Source organism: Phytophthora cinnamomi (genome assembly GCF_018691715.1).
Source record: "Phytophthora cinnamomi strain GKB4 chromosome Unknown Contig7, whole genome shotgun sequence".
In the NCBI taxonomy this organism is placed as follows: Eukaryota; Oomycota; class Peronosporomycetes; order Peronosporales; family Peronosporaceae; genus Phytophthora; species Phytophthora cinnamomi.
Window position 1 is genome coordinate 827,355 of NW_027150940.1, and position 15,691 is coordinate 843,045.

Genomic DNA, 15,691 nt, shown 5'->3' on the forward strand with positions numbered 1-15,691 from the left:
TTGGCTGGCTTGAGATCGTTGAGGCTCATCGTAATGGGTCGGAGAGGGAGGTGATATCTAAATGATATGTGGCTGGGCGGCCTTCTCTATACAAATATACATATCTGAGGCTTGCTTCCGACCCGATACGTCGGAGTTAAGGGGGTTCCGACCTCTGTCTGATACTGAGCTTTTATTGGTAAAAAATACGAGCTGTGTCTCGAGTGGATTGGTGGAAACAGAATCAATGCAAATCATTGGTCAATATTCACGAAAACACGCCATACAAAAGATCAGTGCGGTCGGAGAGATGATGTTATTCATTCATACCATCGGCGAACCAAACGCGCCACTACACGCACATGTAGCAGGCTGCTACTAGCACCATACGCACCTTGTCTCGTCGCTAAAGGCTAACCTGTAAGCCTCCTACGTTGCAAAAGAGCCTATCAGACGGAATCACAATGCATTGAGTTTTATCGTGCCAACAACGATTCGTGCTCTCTTACGCTAGTGCACGAAGGTGCTTGTGCAAGCAACCTCTTTCTTAATCCTCCTCGAAGAACTTCTCCAGAGACTGGCCGAACTTGCCATCGAAGAAAACCTCCGAGGACGGGAAGCGAACTGATGGTTTGGCAGGCTTCGCATCGGGGTTGGCGTAGCCCAACGCCACCACCACAGGAATGCTATAGCGGTCGGGAATGTCCAGTACTTGCTTCACCTTGGCTTGGTTCAGGCCTTCGATGGGGCACGTCGCGAGGCCGTGCACCTGGGCGGCGTACAAGAAGGTGGCGGCGGCAAACGTCGTCTGCTTGTATGCCCACGCCTCGGTGGACACGTTCGGGTTGTGCTCACCCGAGAAGAGCTCCACGGCATGAGGGACCTTGTTCACGAGAGCCTCAGGGGCGCCGTTATCGCGGCCGAGCTGCTGCAGGCGGGGCACGTTCTTACTGGGCTCTGTAGTGTCACAAACAGCGATCGCATCAGTAACGCGTCAGCATCATCAGGGCTCGACGCGGTAGTGTGCAGTACCGCAATCGGCCGCGAAGACGACGGCGACGGGGGCCTCGTTGATTTTGCGAATGTTGCTGTCCATCATGGCGCCCGCCAGCCTCGCACGGTCCTCAGCCGAGCGCACCACGATGCATACATAGGCCTGCGTGTTGAATCCGGTCGGGGCTCGCTGTGCAGCAGCGACTTTTTTAGTCAGAACATAGACAACTGATCCACCATGAGGGGTGACTGATCGATCACCTGCGTGAGCTTGAGGATCTCCCGGAGGGTTTCGGCCGGCACGGGGTCGGACAGGAAAGACTTGCAGGCGAAGCGCTCGCGAATCGCAGCTCCCAGGTGTTTGGCCATCGTGGTATTCGGTGAGTGTGCAGTGAAAAGCAAGTTGAAAAGTGACGCCGGAAATGCCCCGGCACTGAGTGCCTGGTACGTAATCCAGTTTTGATTCTGTTAGCGAACCTGTCAGACCCAACAAACATTTTGCACGAAAAGCAACACGCAGGAAATGACCCAGCCCCCAGTGTCTGGTGCGTATTACGCACTGCGTAATCAAAATATGATTTTGTCCGCGATAACAACCATTTGTGAAACAGCTATCTGCTGACACTTTTGAGTGAAATATCCAGTATCCCAGCCTTCGCCCGTAGAACTCGGGTGAACTGAGCAGACAAACTATAATAGTGCTTCGGCGGACTACTCTTTGGGCACTGCATGCTATTCGAGGAGCCATACGAGTCACCTGGACAACGACGAATGGGACACAAATGCCCTGCTGGGGACTGACAAATGTGACCCAAATACGGAAGCGCTGGACTGCCAAAGGTGGGGCTGGACATGCTGCTGTTCAAGCGGCTGTCGATGCAAAGTTGCAGACCTCGAGGTGGGCACGTTCATGCGCCGCGAAGAGATTCATCCAGCACGTGGCTGCACAGATATTTGATGAGTTGGCGGGCGGTGACGTCTCGTACCGAGAAGTAGAGCGTGTGCTGGAGACCAAGTGCCAGGGTGGACACACACAAATTGCTGGTGCATCAGGGCGTCAAAATGGAGTGTTTTGAAGGGAGGGTGCTGCCTTTCGACCTGCACGCTAACGCGTGGTGGAGGCGCTGGCACAATTATAGAGGACGGCGCTCCGACGAGACTGCGGGCGACGACGTGGTCAGAGAGAGTTATGGGCTGGAGATGGTCGATGTGAAAACTGGTAGGTGCGTGTCGCGCTGTGGAGTCCACAGCGTTACTCTATCATGCTCTTCACCGCACTGCTCTTCGGGTACTGCCCGGACGACGAGTACGCACAAGTAATCCAGTCGTTGCGAACAGGAATGACATTGGCCATGACCGAGTTTGCGAGGGTCTGCCACATCCTTGAGAACGTTCCGCAGGTTATGTTCATCAACATCATGATGATCCTGACGCTGCGCTTCATCAACCACCAGAAGAAGTAGGAGGATAGCTCCTACGCACGCACAGTGCTCGTACAATTTCGTATAAGTTCATCCAATACAAGTTTCCGCTGTGATACACTCCTCAACGTTCTCACGTCAGCAGCACTTCTGCAACGCCTGGTCCACCAGCATGTTTTCCATCATTTCATTGCTCGTCGAAATGTTGGCGGACGTGGCGCTCGTCATGAACTTGGTCAGCGCAATTGTCGATGCATCCTGTCGGATCTCTGGGTCCGAGATGAGCGGCGTGAGGTGATAGCACGTAAGCACGCGCGTAACAGCCTCTCCATCAGCATTTGCACCATCAGAGCTCTGCGGCTTCATCAGCACATATCCCTTCAACAGGAAATGCATGCCGCGAACCAGCTCCTCGTCAAACGTGAACGGCTCAAAGTACGAGTGCCAGACCATCACAACGCGATTGCTTTCCACGTATCGCCGCAGCACCTGCTGCACGTAGAATGTCGCGCACCTACCAGTTTTCACATCGACCATCTCCAGCCCATACCTCTCTCTGACCACGTCGTCGCCCACAGTCTCGTCCGAGCGCTGTCCTCTATAATTGTGCCAGCGCCTCCACCACGCGTCACCAACCGCGTGCAGGTCGAAAGGCAGCGTCCTCTTATCATACATTTCAATGCTCAAGCCCTCCCGCAGCAGCGGCCAGTGCGTCTCTATCCCCCCTGGCACTGGGCGGTTGGTCTCTAGTACGCGCTCCACCTCTCGGTACGAGACGTCGACGCCCGCCGCCAACTCGTCAAATATCCGCGCAGCCACGTGCTGGATGAAGCCCGCAGGGATCTCCACGCGGCGCACGTGCTTGCCCGTTTCAGACTCGGAGTTCTGCAGCGACAGCCGCCTGAACAGCAGCTTCTCGACGCTCTTGGCCAGCTTGAACTGGGCCCTGCACTTGTCGCGGAGACGACTGTTCTCCAGCTCAACCTTGAGGCGGCGCTCGAGTTGGCGAGCACAGATGTCCTGCCACACTTTGGGCAGTTCCACGTTGGAGGGGTGACCATTCTCATGCTCGAGGGGGCAGCTAACTGCACTGCGGTTGGTCTGCAACTGCTGCAGTTTGAGATCGAGACTGTCGGCCTCCGCGCGCAGGCGGCGCAGCTCGCACAGCTTCTCGGTGCGAGCCTTGTTGGGGTCGTAGTTTCGTTTGGGTCTGGTGCTCCGCTTGGTGCGCTTAGGCCGGGAGTTGGGGGTCGCGGCGGAACCGTTAACCGAAGAGGTGTCGACAGTGCCCAGGAAGGCGATATCGCTGACCAGAGAGTCAAACAGAGCCTTTGGGTCCCATTCCTTGTCGTCCAGGGGCGGTAGAGATGCCATATCACTAGATGGAGGGACAATGCCAGGCGATGCAATAGCTGGGCCTTCGTCGAGAGAGGGCGGCGCTACCTCCGGTGGTGCGGACTCTTGCTCTTGGCGCGACATTTGTGCCAAGCAACTATTGTGCGTTGCAAACGTTTTGTCGTTTTCACTGGCGCTTATAATAAATCGAGATTGATTTTTCAAATAAAACGAGGTCAATAAAAAGGTCAGATCGATCTAACGGAAAATGCCAATTTATGCACTGTATACAATCGAATTGAACACACTTCATCCTTAGCAAGGTACACAATTAGAACTTCACATCAGTTTCTGACTATTTTCGAAGTTTCGATTTACAAAGGGGGACCACCAATGTCCTACTCTGTCTGATTCTTCTCATGCCACCTGCTTGAGACTTCGCTTAGAAAACAGATCTTTGGGTGAAGATGGTCAGACCTCGTAAGTGTCAGGCTATATTTGCTGCCTCAGGCTTTTCGTGGGAGCTCGTTTTCAGAGAATTCAGCGTCTCACTTCCCAATTTACCGAGTCAAGAACTAGTAACCATGGTTGCCGCCCAAACCGCCAGACGGAGAACTCGCGCCCCGAGGCCCATCACGCCGGGGAGAGCATTACTGCTGATCGCCGATGCACCCAGCAACGCTATCGCGAAAATCGCCGAAACCGCATCGCTACTGTCTTTGTTGTTCACCACGAGAGAGTGAGACGCTCTGGCGCCCGCAATAGCCATCGTGAATCGCCGGCGTGAGGCACCAACACCTCACGCCGTCCTGTTGGCGGTCGTGCTCGCCGTCGCCTGGAGACGACGCAGGCGGCGTCGGATGCTGAATCGTCTGCAGACGAAGTGGCACTCCCTAGCAACCCGCCTGTAGCGTAAGCAAATTGCTTAAAGCAATCTCTCGAAATGCTCGTCGCTGCACGCGAGACTCAATGCCTCGTTGAATTCAAACTTGCATTCCTTATAGCCGACTGTGCTTGCATAACACTTAGTGCATTCTTCTCAAAAAGCCAATCAATCAAATTGTGTGCACTCCAAGAAATTGCTACTACTTTGACGAGCAACTCATAATTTTGCGACTTACTCACAAACTGGTCCGAAGATCTATTAGGAGGAGGCACACTATTGCCTAGACGGAATCTTTGGAGTCCCAAATCGTGAACTCGTCCAGATTTTCGAGAAGATCCTCTTCAACATCGTTGTCATCGGAACCATCGTCGCGAGAGAGCCACTTTCGGCAAAATAGTTCTCCATAGACGTCATGGCGACTGATGCGCCAATCTTGGTAACAGGGAGCGAATCCTGCCGCTGCCGTAGACCAAGTAACAACGTCGTCAGGCACATTGATTGATTGACTCCTTCTGCTTCCACCAATATCGGATTTGGGCCGCAGAGATTTTCCACCCGCGCTTGTTCTTGAAGTGCGTGGCAGCCCTTGCTGGGACCTCTCGGTGCTCCTCGATCCACGTGACGACCTCCTTCTTCTCCGACATGGTGTTGGCGAGACGGGATCCAGGCATGGTGGCGTTGGTGGGTTGGTGCAGGTGCTTGTTGTTGACAGCGAATTGAAAACTGACAATATTTCCGCAGCGCAAGTGCCGGATGTCGTGCTCTAGGATACCAACGTGATGTATACTAATTGGCATAGGTACAATAGGAATTGTATAGTCAACGAGATGATCGGATTCTACAGGGGGTATTCTATTTGGCACTGCAATACTAATTGGCATTTCCCGTTATTTAGGCCATCGAGTCGACCTCCATAGGTACTAAGAAATATATTGAAATATTCTAAAATATATTTCTTCGCTCGAAAATAAATTAAATCATTCTCTCCGAATATTGAATGTGTTAAGTTGCGGATACTTAGTTCACTAACAATCAAAATTAAAAAAAGTCGCTTGTAACCGGTCACGTAGCGTATACTATTATCAGGTAATACACGTAGTAGTAAGTTCGAGTGTAGCCTCTGTGTACTATGCTTTATTTTGCGCGCACTCGTAGATGCACGTATACTCGACACGCGACGCCTAAAGGGCATCACGGAAGGTGACTTCGGACGAGCAGCTGAGGGGCATCGACACTCATTTCATTTTTTTTTTGTTGAAGTCAAGTACATGTACATACGTCCCTTAGTCGTTCGAAAATGCCACGTTCAATGCTATACGCCTGACTTACTCATCCGTATGTATGCAGTGTCCTATACGCATCGGTCTGAGACATTTTTTAGCATGTTGGATATAACGTTATCGCCTCAGTTTTCCGAACTCTTGAACGCGAGCAGCAGTGATCGCTTTCGGATGTGTGAGCTTGCCGATACCCAGCGTCTCGTACATCTCGTCGTATGATACCTTGTTACTATGCAAGGTTTCGAAGCTGGCTTCGCCGTCGGCCAACTTTTTCACTAAAGCTTCCCTCGCTGCTAGTCTCACTTGCTTCTTGGCCCGCAAAATCTGACCTACTTTGGTTCTGGACAGCGCAGCCTCCAGACTTTGGGCAATTCCAATCGTGCCACTCTCTTCGTCCACTGCATCATCAGTCACCTTGATACCACGAAGCGATCGTTTGTCCATCGTGGCCACCTGACCAGTGTGATGCAAGTCCTGGACACTCGGCTTGGACACTTTGCCCTCGGAAGAAGCTTCGGGCGCCGTAAGAGCGTCACTCTTCACGGTAAGCGTGAGCGCGACAACCAGCAGGAGCAATCACTTGTTCATGATGCACTGTAGTCTTCTAGCGAAGGGTGGTGTGATGTCCGAAGCAAAATAGAATATGTGAAGTGGTGCCGAGACGCATTGCTGGGAGTCCCAGCCACTACCTGGCATTGCAATGTATCTACCTGCCAGTGGCAGACAGTTACATGTAACGATGAGACGTTCGCTGGAGTCTGTGCTCATAACAACAAAAGCCTTCTGAGAAGGTTCCTTCGAGGCATGATTCAAGATAATACATACTGTAGTCAGGAATATATTTCCCATCCTCCGGCTGTACTACAGGCTTCGGTGGGCCAAAAATCTATCGTTGGTGCTGGTTCTATTACCATATTAAAACTTAAAATACGAAATGTAGGATGATCATCTCAGTATAATAAAAATTAATAATATCCGGCAGTAATTTGTTCTGGGCCCGAACTCTCATGAATCTCAGTATTCGCGGAGCCTTAGGTCAAGATCGCAGGTAACCTTTTCTGCTTAATGTAAGTAAGCACTCTCAGCTCTGGGGCACCCAGAAGTACTGAGTGGTGATTCTTAAACAATTAGTTACCTCCCTGCACGCGGATATACCACTTTTCCGCTACATTCTTCGTGTATGGGGGAAATGGTGGTTCATTGTGGTTATGGATCAAGGGCATCATGGTCTTGCTGAGAGAACAAGGTGCCCAATGGCTGCTTTCTATGATAAAATATTGACCCGTAGCCGCCCACGCCTGGATTGTGTTGGTATCGGGCGGGTTTCTTGTATGTAGACTGTCTTTGGGGTCGTAAACGGGTCTGCTCGCGTGTTTGGGTCGAGTGATTCTGCCGACCCCAACGCCAGGCCCGACCGGGAGTATATTCGTGATACAAGTTGTCGTGTTGCAGCGTAGTTTTGTGCTTCTAATGCAAGTGTATAATGTGCAATGTATCAGGGAGTCCCTAGTTCGTAGCATTCTGAACTCTCACTACATCTAGCCCCTACCACAAAGCTCAGAACTATTGTAACGGGGTTACACGCACAAGTGGCTACAAGTCACTTGTGAATTCAACAAATAGGTTATCTGTTAAAAGTTTTAGATACTTCCTCACCTTGGTGTAAGACACACCAATGGATACATTGAAGTGGACCACCACAGTGAGTGGTCCACACATACCCAAAGATCCTATTGGTAGAAAGCAGCATCTTTCTACCAATCAGAGACGTGCATATTAACGGGGCTCTGACAGCCAGCCGCTGTCAACCCCTTTCATAGATGATAAACAGTTTTAGCATATTTAGGAGGAAGATCAATTTACAAACAATACAGTTCTCATTTTACCTTAAACTAGCTACTTGGAGTCTTGTCTAAGTTAACTTATATTTGTGTATTCAAATCTAATCAACCTAAGTAATTACTAAGTACTTACGCTTCCTCATACACGTTGCGCAACTTGTAAGCTAAAGTAGTGAGTCAAGTTAGACCCACTACAAGTATCGTGCGCGCTGCGCGTAAGCATGGACGTCATGCTTACCCTGCTGAAGGTTGAGGAACTCCGCCCTCGACCGGAACTCGTTTGCGGGGGCTTAAACGCTTGTTTGAGCTCCTCTTTGAACACTTCGTACGTGCTGAAGCACGTAGGATCGGAGAGTCGGCGTCCATACGCCCAACTCCTTGCGCGTCCGCCAAGGCAGGACATGGCGAACGCGACCTTCGACAGCGGGTCGACGATGCGTCGAGCCGCTATGGCTGTGTCGAGCTCGACAAGCCATCGGAGGAGAGGCTCGCCCTCTCTTCCCACGTAATTGTTTACGCTCAACTTTAATGGTTGAGCACGCGGTGTCGTCCCTGACGACACCGTCACTGAGGAAGCAGCGTCACGCTGCTCCTTCATGATGAACCCCAGAGCAACACCATGTTGCTCCGTCGGCGATAGCGTACGCAGCATCCTAGCTATCGCCGCTTCTCCAATGACTGTTGACAGTCGTTGTAGGGTTTCCCACTCTGGGTCAGACAGGTGGGGGCAGTCTGCGCGTGCAACATGCGTTGCAGGCGTATTGGAGCTCTCCATGGGCACTTCCGTTCTCATGGGGTTCTCGGCTCCGCGTTCGTACACCGCGTACGAACGTCAAGCAGTCGGTCGTTGGACGGACTACAAAGTGCTACCAGGTGTAGTGGGTCTAACTTTACTCACTACTTTAGCTTCCACGTTGCGCAGCGTGTATGAGGAAGCGTAAGTACTTAGTAATTACTTAGGTTGATTAGATTTGAATACACAAATATAAGTTAACTTAGACAAGACTCCAAGTAGCTAGTTTAAGGTAAAATGAGAACTGTATTGTTTGTAAATTGATCTTCCTCCTAAATATGCTAAAACTGTTTATCATCTATGAAAGGGGTTGACAGCGGCTGGCTGTCAGAGCCCCGTTAATATGCACGTCTCTGATTGGTAGAAAGATGCTGCTTTCTACCAATAGGATCTTTGGGTATGTGTGGACCACTCACTGTGGTGGTCCACTTCAATGTATCCATTGGTGTGTCTTACACCAAGGTGAGGAAGTATCTAAAACTTTTAACAGATAACCTATCTGTTAAATTCACAAGTGGCTTGTAGCCACTTGTGCGTGTAACCCCGTTGCAATACTTGGTATCGAATATCGTGACTAACCCGATTGACGAGGCGACCAAGGTCGTTACGTTAATGAAAGGAGTTAGAGATGGGCCGGTGAAGACCTATCTCTTCCGAGAGTACCCGAGTACTCTCGAAGCTGCAATCACTCTTGCCATGCAAGAAGAGTTTAGCCTGCGGCAGGCTAAACTCCATGTAAACGTACCGAGGCCGCAACCGCGCCCGGTAGCGAGGACGGGAGGTCCAGAACCGATGGACCTCTCGAATGCAACAACTGCTGGTTACCAGCAGCAGGGAGGTAACGTGCGATGCTTCCGTTGCGGAAGGATCGGTCACTTGCACGGGAGTGCACAGCTCCCATGCCCCCTGGAAGTGGCCGTCGTGGCGATGCTAGGCATCGCCGCGGACCAACAAAAAACGCGAACATCCAGTAGGTGCGGGGCGCCCTACTGGTAATGCAGTCGCGCGTGCCGACATCGGGCACGCGACACTGAGGACTGCAGCCCCCAGTGAGACCAGCTCTCACTGCAAGAAACAAGATGACAGGACGAACCTAGTCATCTTGAAGGTTTACTCGAAGAGAGCGAGTGACTCTCTTCGAGCTTTGGTAGATTCAGGCGCGTCGAACAACTTTGTTCGGCTACGGAGCCTGCCGAGACTTGACTTCGAGGAGGTAAAGGTACCTCGAAGTCTTCTGGAGGTACGACTGGCAAGAGGTGCCATCGTGAAGACCAAGAAGCGCGCCGTGAACGTGCGCTTCTCGTACAAACAACGAGTGTTTGTCGAACACTTTATCGTCCTGGACCTGGACGATAAGTTCGACGTGGTAATGGGCATGCCGTGGCTTGCACGGCATGATCCGGTGATAGACCGGAAGAAGCGCACGCTCGTGCGCTTCGGTCGCGACAGCGGAACAGAGAGCTATGGCCCTGTTACCGCAGCGCACGCACCAGCAGGTGCGCGCGGCTCACCAGTCGAGACAGCACTTAACGCTGCTGTCCCGGAGTGCCCAAGAAGTGCGCGAGGGCGCGCACAAGAGAGACCAACGTCGGCAATGCTGCCGACGTCAGAAGTAAAAGATGTACTGGTTCCGGGAACCAATACCCACGTTCAAGCGTGTCAGGGACAGTCCCTGACCCGAAGAGGTCAGGTCGATAACGACGCGTCGGCTCCGGGAGCCGACGCACCCTCGGTCATGAGGGGCTCCGCCAATGAATGGCGTCGAGGTGACGAAGGCGTGTCAACTCCGGGAGTTGACGCTGCAAACAGTGCGGACGGTTGCAAACGTACCGCACTGACGCAATTTGTATGCTGTCGTGCAGTCGGGCTGCGCGACGAAGCGCCATGCGATCAAGCCGGGCTTGATATCGCGCGCCCGCAGACAGGGTCTGCCGGCGAAGGAACACATTTCCGTGCAGCCGGGCTGCACGAAGGAACATGCGGTCAAGCCGGGCTTGATACCGCGCGCCCGCGGACAGGGTCTGCCGGCGAAGAGACACATTACCGTGCAGCGCCGGGCTTCACGAAGGAAAATGCGGTCAAGCCGGGCTTGATACCGCGCGCCCGCGGACAAGGTCCGCCGGCGAACAACTGTCCACGGCCGGGCCTGGACCAGAAGAACAACTGTGCGGAGCCGGACACCGCACAACAAGAAGACGGCGCAAGCGGAAAACGCTGCGCAAGTCTCGGTCCGGGACCGAGACGCAACAAGAACAGTCTGCTGGGCAGACTGAGGCGGTGACGCCGGACGTCGAGACGCTAAGCGTCTTGACGCGCACCGATACTGGATTCCAGTATCGCGAAATGGGACTCGCTAATCCTCCGACGACGGTGTCGGAGTTGACTTCGCTTCCAGCCATGAGCTGGAAGCGCTTCACGCGCGACTTGCACGATGGACGCATCGAGCAGGTCTGCGTTCTTTCGAACAGCGAAAGAACGGAGAGAGAGAGCGAAGAGCTGAGGCAGCTCGTCATGGGAAGTACCACTGAGAGTGAAGACACTCTCAGTGCGAAGACGAAGCGAGAGCGCTTCGAGGAACAAGGTTGGGACTCGCTGAAGTCGAGTCCCTATTACGAATTGTTGAGGGAGTACAAAGACGTACTCCCGGAAGAGATTCCTGCGGAGCTTCCGCAGGATAAGGACATTCAGCACGAGATTGATCTCGTGCCGGGCACGAAGTACTGTGTCACGCGGCAGTGGCCACTGCCGCGAGAGCAAGTGAAAGCGATCGACGACTTCTTTGAAAGTCGTCGTAAAGCAGGACAAGTGCGGGAATCAAAGTCCCCGCACAGTGCTCCGACGTTCTGTGTTAAAAAGCCACAGGGCGGATGGCGCATCGTTCATGCGTATAACATGCTGAACGATGCGACGGTACCGGCGCAGACGCCGATACCGCGAAAAGATATTATCATCGATTCGATGGCCGGGAGCACCGCTTACAGTGCTCTCGACTTGCGAGATGGATTTTATCAAATCCTAATACGTGAGAGCGATATCCCTCTCACGGCAGTGAGCACGCCAAGCGGCATGCAATGGGAATGACTAGTAATGCCACAGGGGCTTAAGAACGCCCCTGCGACTTTCAACAGGTGCGTGACGCACTTGTTGCGCTCGGTGCGCGACTTCGCACCGAGCTACTTCGATGATGTATTCATCCACAGCCGGGCTGTGGATGGGAAGACCGACGTAGAGATGCACAGGGTGCATCTCCGGAAGCTACTTGAGCTTATGCGAAAGCATAAGCTCTACGCGAACCTAAAGAAGTGTATCTTCGGGGCGAGCGAGATACCCGTCCTCGGGTGTCTCGTAGGTAAAAATGGTGTTCACCCTGACCCGGAAAAGGTCAGAGTGATCAATGAATGGCCAACGCCTTCAAGTGTCAAGGAACTGAGGCAGTTCCTTGGCTTGGCCACGTACTTGCACAAGTACGTGGAGGATTACGCGGGCAAGATCCGCCCGCTATCACAACTTCTTAAGAAAGAAGCTGTGTGGAATTGGACACCCGATTGCCAAAAGGCATTCGATGCAGTCAAGCGGGGCTTGACTGAGGCACCGATCTTGGTAGTGGCTGACGAAGATCGTCCATTCCACGTCGTATGTGACGCATCCGACTTCGCGATCGGATGCGCGTTGATGCAGCACGATCACGAGGGTCGTGATCGTGTCGTCTACTATCAATCGCGTCAGCTGAAGCCAGCTGAGCGCAACTATCCGGTGCATGACAAGGAACTCCTTGCCATGAAGTACGCACTCGCAAAGTTCCGAGTGTATTCGCTTGGGAGTAGACCATTTGTGGTCTACACCGACCATGCATCACTGCGCACCTCAGTGAAGTCGCCACACATATCACAAAGAATGGCGAGATGGCTCTCATTCTTTGCGGAGTACAACTTCCGGGTCGAATACAAACCCGGAAGATTGAATGTAGTGGCCGACGCGTTATCACGTCGGCCGGACTACGCAGAAGCTGCTTACGTCAATGCCATTGACGCCATGCGATCGAGCGTACCCACATCGTCTCTGTTGGACGACGTGAAGGCCGCGTACGCGCACGACGCGGACGCGAAGCTCTTGCTGGCCTATGGCACAGCGCCCTCTGACAAGTCCCGTCAGAAGCTGCCCAAGCACCTTCGAGCGCGTGCACACCGCTTTCGTGTGCACGACGGACTACTGCTTTACAATGCGGTCGACGACAACGCGGATCGCGTTGTCGTGCCGAATGACCATGACCTGCGCCTCAGGATCATGTACGAATATCATGATGCCCCGACTGCGGGACATCTCGGACGTGAGAAGACATACGTCCTTCTCACGCGCGACTTCTACTGGCACCACCAGTATAAGTGGGTGCGCAAGTACATCCGTGCTTACTAGGTATGCCAACTCGTAAAGCCTGCGCCATTCGCGCAGGCTCCTTTACAATCACTACCGACTCCGACGGTGTGTTGGAAGTCCATGTCTTTGGACTTCATCTTTGGTCTTCCCCCGGACAGCGGAGGGAATACCGGTGTTGTGGTCTTTGTCGACCGCTTCAGCAAGATGGTACATCTTGCTGCGGTGCCGGCAGAAGTGACCGCGAAGCATACGGCCCGTCTGTTCGTCGACATGGTGTTTAAACACCATGACATGCCGTCCGACATCGTGTCGGACAGAGACCCGCCCTTCACAGCGCACCTGTGGCAAGAAGTATTTACACTTCTTGGGAGCCAACTTTCAATGTCGACTGCGGATCATCCACAGACGGACGGTCAAACCGAGCGCGTGAATCGCGTGCTCGTCGACATTTTGAAGAGCTACGCTCACTCGTTCCAATACTGGAGCGAGTGCTTATCGATGGCAGAGTTTGCCATCAATAACTCAGTGCATGCCTCGACCGGGCATACACCGTTCTACGTGAATGCCATGCGGCATCCACGCCTACCGAGTTTACTCGGAGTGATGGCTCCCACTTTAAGTGGGGGAGGATCTACGGCTGCAATACAGCAGCCGCAGAAAACCGCTGACACTTGCACAGTGTCAGCTGCAACAATGGACAAACCACATGAGTCTGCGCAAGGCGCAGACTCCTCCGACAACAAGGACAAAGACCACGGGTCTGCGCAGGGCGCGGACTCCGCGAAGAACCACGCAGAGGCCGGGCCTCTAGCGGAGAGCGAGCTGAATGACTTCAGCTCGGATGCAATAAACTTCGTCACCAAAAGACAAGCCGTAATTCGGTTTGTCCAAGATGCAATAGCAGCTTCTGTTGACCAACAGAAGCTGAACGCAGACAATGTGGGCAGAGGCAACACAAATGAATTCAAAGTTAGTTCATTGATTTTGTTAGCTACGCAAAACCTGCATAAACATGCAGTTTCGGATTTCGGAGCAAGCAAGCTTGCTCCGCGCTTCATCGGGCCGTTCACTGTGTTGCCACGGCACGGCAACGCATACACGCTAGACATACCGTCTAGCATGCGCCTCCATCCGACCTTTTACGTCGGACGGCTGAAGCCATACCTGCAGGACGAGCCATCTAGCTCGGCTGACCCGAAGCCTCGGCAGGAGCCGAGGCAGAAGCGGAGGACTTGGCCTCGGCGACGAGCAGCCTCTCCTCCAGCGCGCGGACGCGCTGGAGCAACCCCTACATCTGGGTCCCCAGCTCGACCTGGATATTCGAGGCGGTCTGCGAGACCGCCGCGACTTGGGCCTTCTGGTTCGCCAGCTCCTGTTTCAGGCGGCGAACTCAGCGCCCTGCAGACGCTCCACGGTGGTCACCCGGTCGTGGAGAGGCGCATACTGATCAGCCCGGGGCTGATCATACCCGGGGCGTGTTTCCACCCCCGCCACCGCCGATCCGTGACGCCCGCGGCTCAACCCGCTGGATTGTTGAGCGGATTGTTGACCATAGTATCCCGAAAACGAACCCTCAAGGGGCTCGTTTTCGTATTCGTTGGAGAGGATTTCCTCCCCATCGAGATACATGGGAGCCGCGGAACGTCTTGCTGGAGGACGTTCCGGAAATGGTGAGGGCGTACGAAGAGCAGTACGCGCTGGCGCAGCGGAAGTAATACGAGCGCTGCGATCATCGCTAGCGCCCGAACCCTCACGTGCTAAGAACTTAGCACGGAGATCTTTGAGACTCTCGGGCACACGGAATGACGTGTACCCGTTCAGGTCGCGGTCGCTCAAGCGGACCGCGCCTGGGAAGCACTTCGTGCACTGAAAGCCCTCGGGCGCAGCGCACGGCACATTAGCCTCTTCCGCAGCGACGTGGAGTTGCTCCAACTTTCCACGCTTCGAGCACGTCTCGAAGCGATCACGCGCTTGCTTAATCCGATCACGGTAAGCACTCGGCCTCTTGTTGAAGTTTTCAACAAAGGCGTTCCAACTTTGACAAAGTGCCTGCCATTCGGGCACTTTGCTGCGAGAAGAGGTCTTCTTGCTTTGAAACCATCGGAGCTCATGAAAGAGTCCGATGTAGTAATCGCGCCTTTGATGCGTTTCCGCATCAAAGTGCAGCTCGGCAGCCACAGCGTCACCTTTGATGGCGCTGCATACGTACAACGGCACCTCATTCGGAGGTACCGAGTTCCCATACCGGTCCGCGATCTTGGACGCGGACGGCATCCATGGATCGCGCGCTGCAGGCGCAGCGCGCGGAGAGCCTTGAGCTTTGATATCACGCGCTGCAGCAGGAGCGCGCGGAGTACTGAGAGCCCCAGCGGAAGCGAGTGGGGTTTCGCTATCAGTACGCGAACGCTTCGAACTCGAAGCGTCCGATTCGTCCCCTTCACGCGGGCGAATGTTCTTCGCATGAGGGTCGAGCGATTCGCTCGACACTGAGTCTTTACGCTTTGAGGGCGAGTCCTCCTCGCCCTCCATATCTTAATCGTCGTCGTCGAAGTCGACGACGTCGTCGTACTTCGCCTTCTGGCGTTCGAAGTAGTCGTCGATGGAGAGATGACTCCCCACCGACTTTGTGGACTTCTTCTGAGGCGCGCTCATCGTTGAATGAGCGCGGATTTCTTCTCCAAACGCGGAGAATTGACGAATAGTCAATTTCGAAGATTGACGTGCGGAGGCCCCGCGCGTCTAACCTTAAGGGGGGATGGTGTAACAGGGTTACACGCACAAGTGGCTGC

General features: G+C 53.6%; 4 protein-coding genes across 4 annotated transcripts; 1 reads left to right on the top strand and 3 right to left on the bottom strand.

Moving 5' to 3' along the window:
• Positions 1-526: 526 nt before the first annotated feature.
• On the bottom strand, positions 527-1,341 carry IUM83_11087 (Nitroreductase family; the record flags this gene model as incomplete). The annotated part of the gene is made up of 3 exons (XM_067935629.1): positions 527-936; positions 1,012-1,162; positions 1,234-1,341. The coding sequence occupies 3 exons, from the start codon at positions 1,339-1,341 to the stop codon at positions 527-529; spliced, it is 669 nt and encodes a 222-aa protein (XP_067798881.1).
• An 893-nt stretch (positions 1,342-2,234) lies between these two features.
• On the top strand, positions 2,235-2,435 carry IUM83_11088 (ATP-binding Cassette (ABC) Superfamily; the record flags this gene model as incomplete). Its single annotated transcript, XM_067935630.1, has 1 exon — positions 2,235-2,435. The coding sequence occupies one exon, from the start codon at positions 2,235-2,237 to the stop codon at positions 2,433-2,435; it is 201 nt and encodes a 66-aa protein (XP_067798762.1).
• Positions 2,436-2,531: 96 nt separating this feature from the next.
• Positions 2,532-3,872, bottom strand: IUM83_11089 (M96 mating-specific protein family; the record flags this gene model as incomplete). Its single annotated transcript, XM_067935631.1, has 1 exon — positions 2,532-3,872. One exon carries the CDS (start codon positions 3,870-3,872, stop codon positions 2,532-2,534), a length of 1,341 nt encoding a protein of 446 aa, XP_067798763.1.
• A 2,139-nt stretch (positions 3,873-6,011) lies between these two features.
• IUM83_11090 (uncharacterized protein) lies at positions 6,012-6,464 on the bottom strand (the record flags this gene model as incomplete). Its single annotated transcript, XM_067935632.1, has 1 exon — positions 6,012-6,464. One exon carries the CDS (start codon positions 6,462-6,464, stop codon positions 6,012-6,014), a length of 453 nt encoding a protein of 150 aa, XP_067798858.1.
• Positions 6,465-15,691: the final 9,227 nt, after the last annotated feature.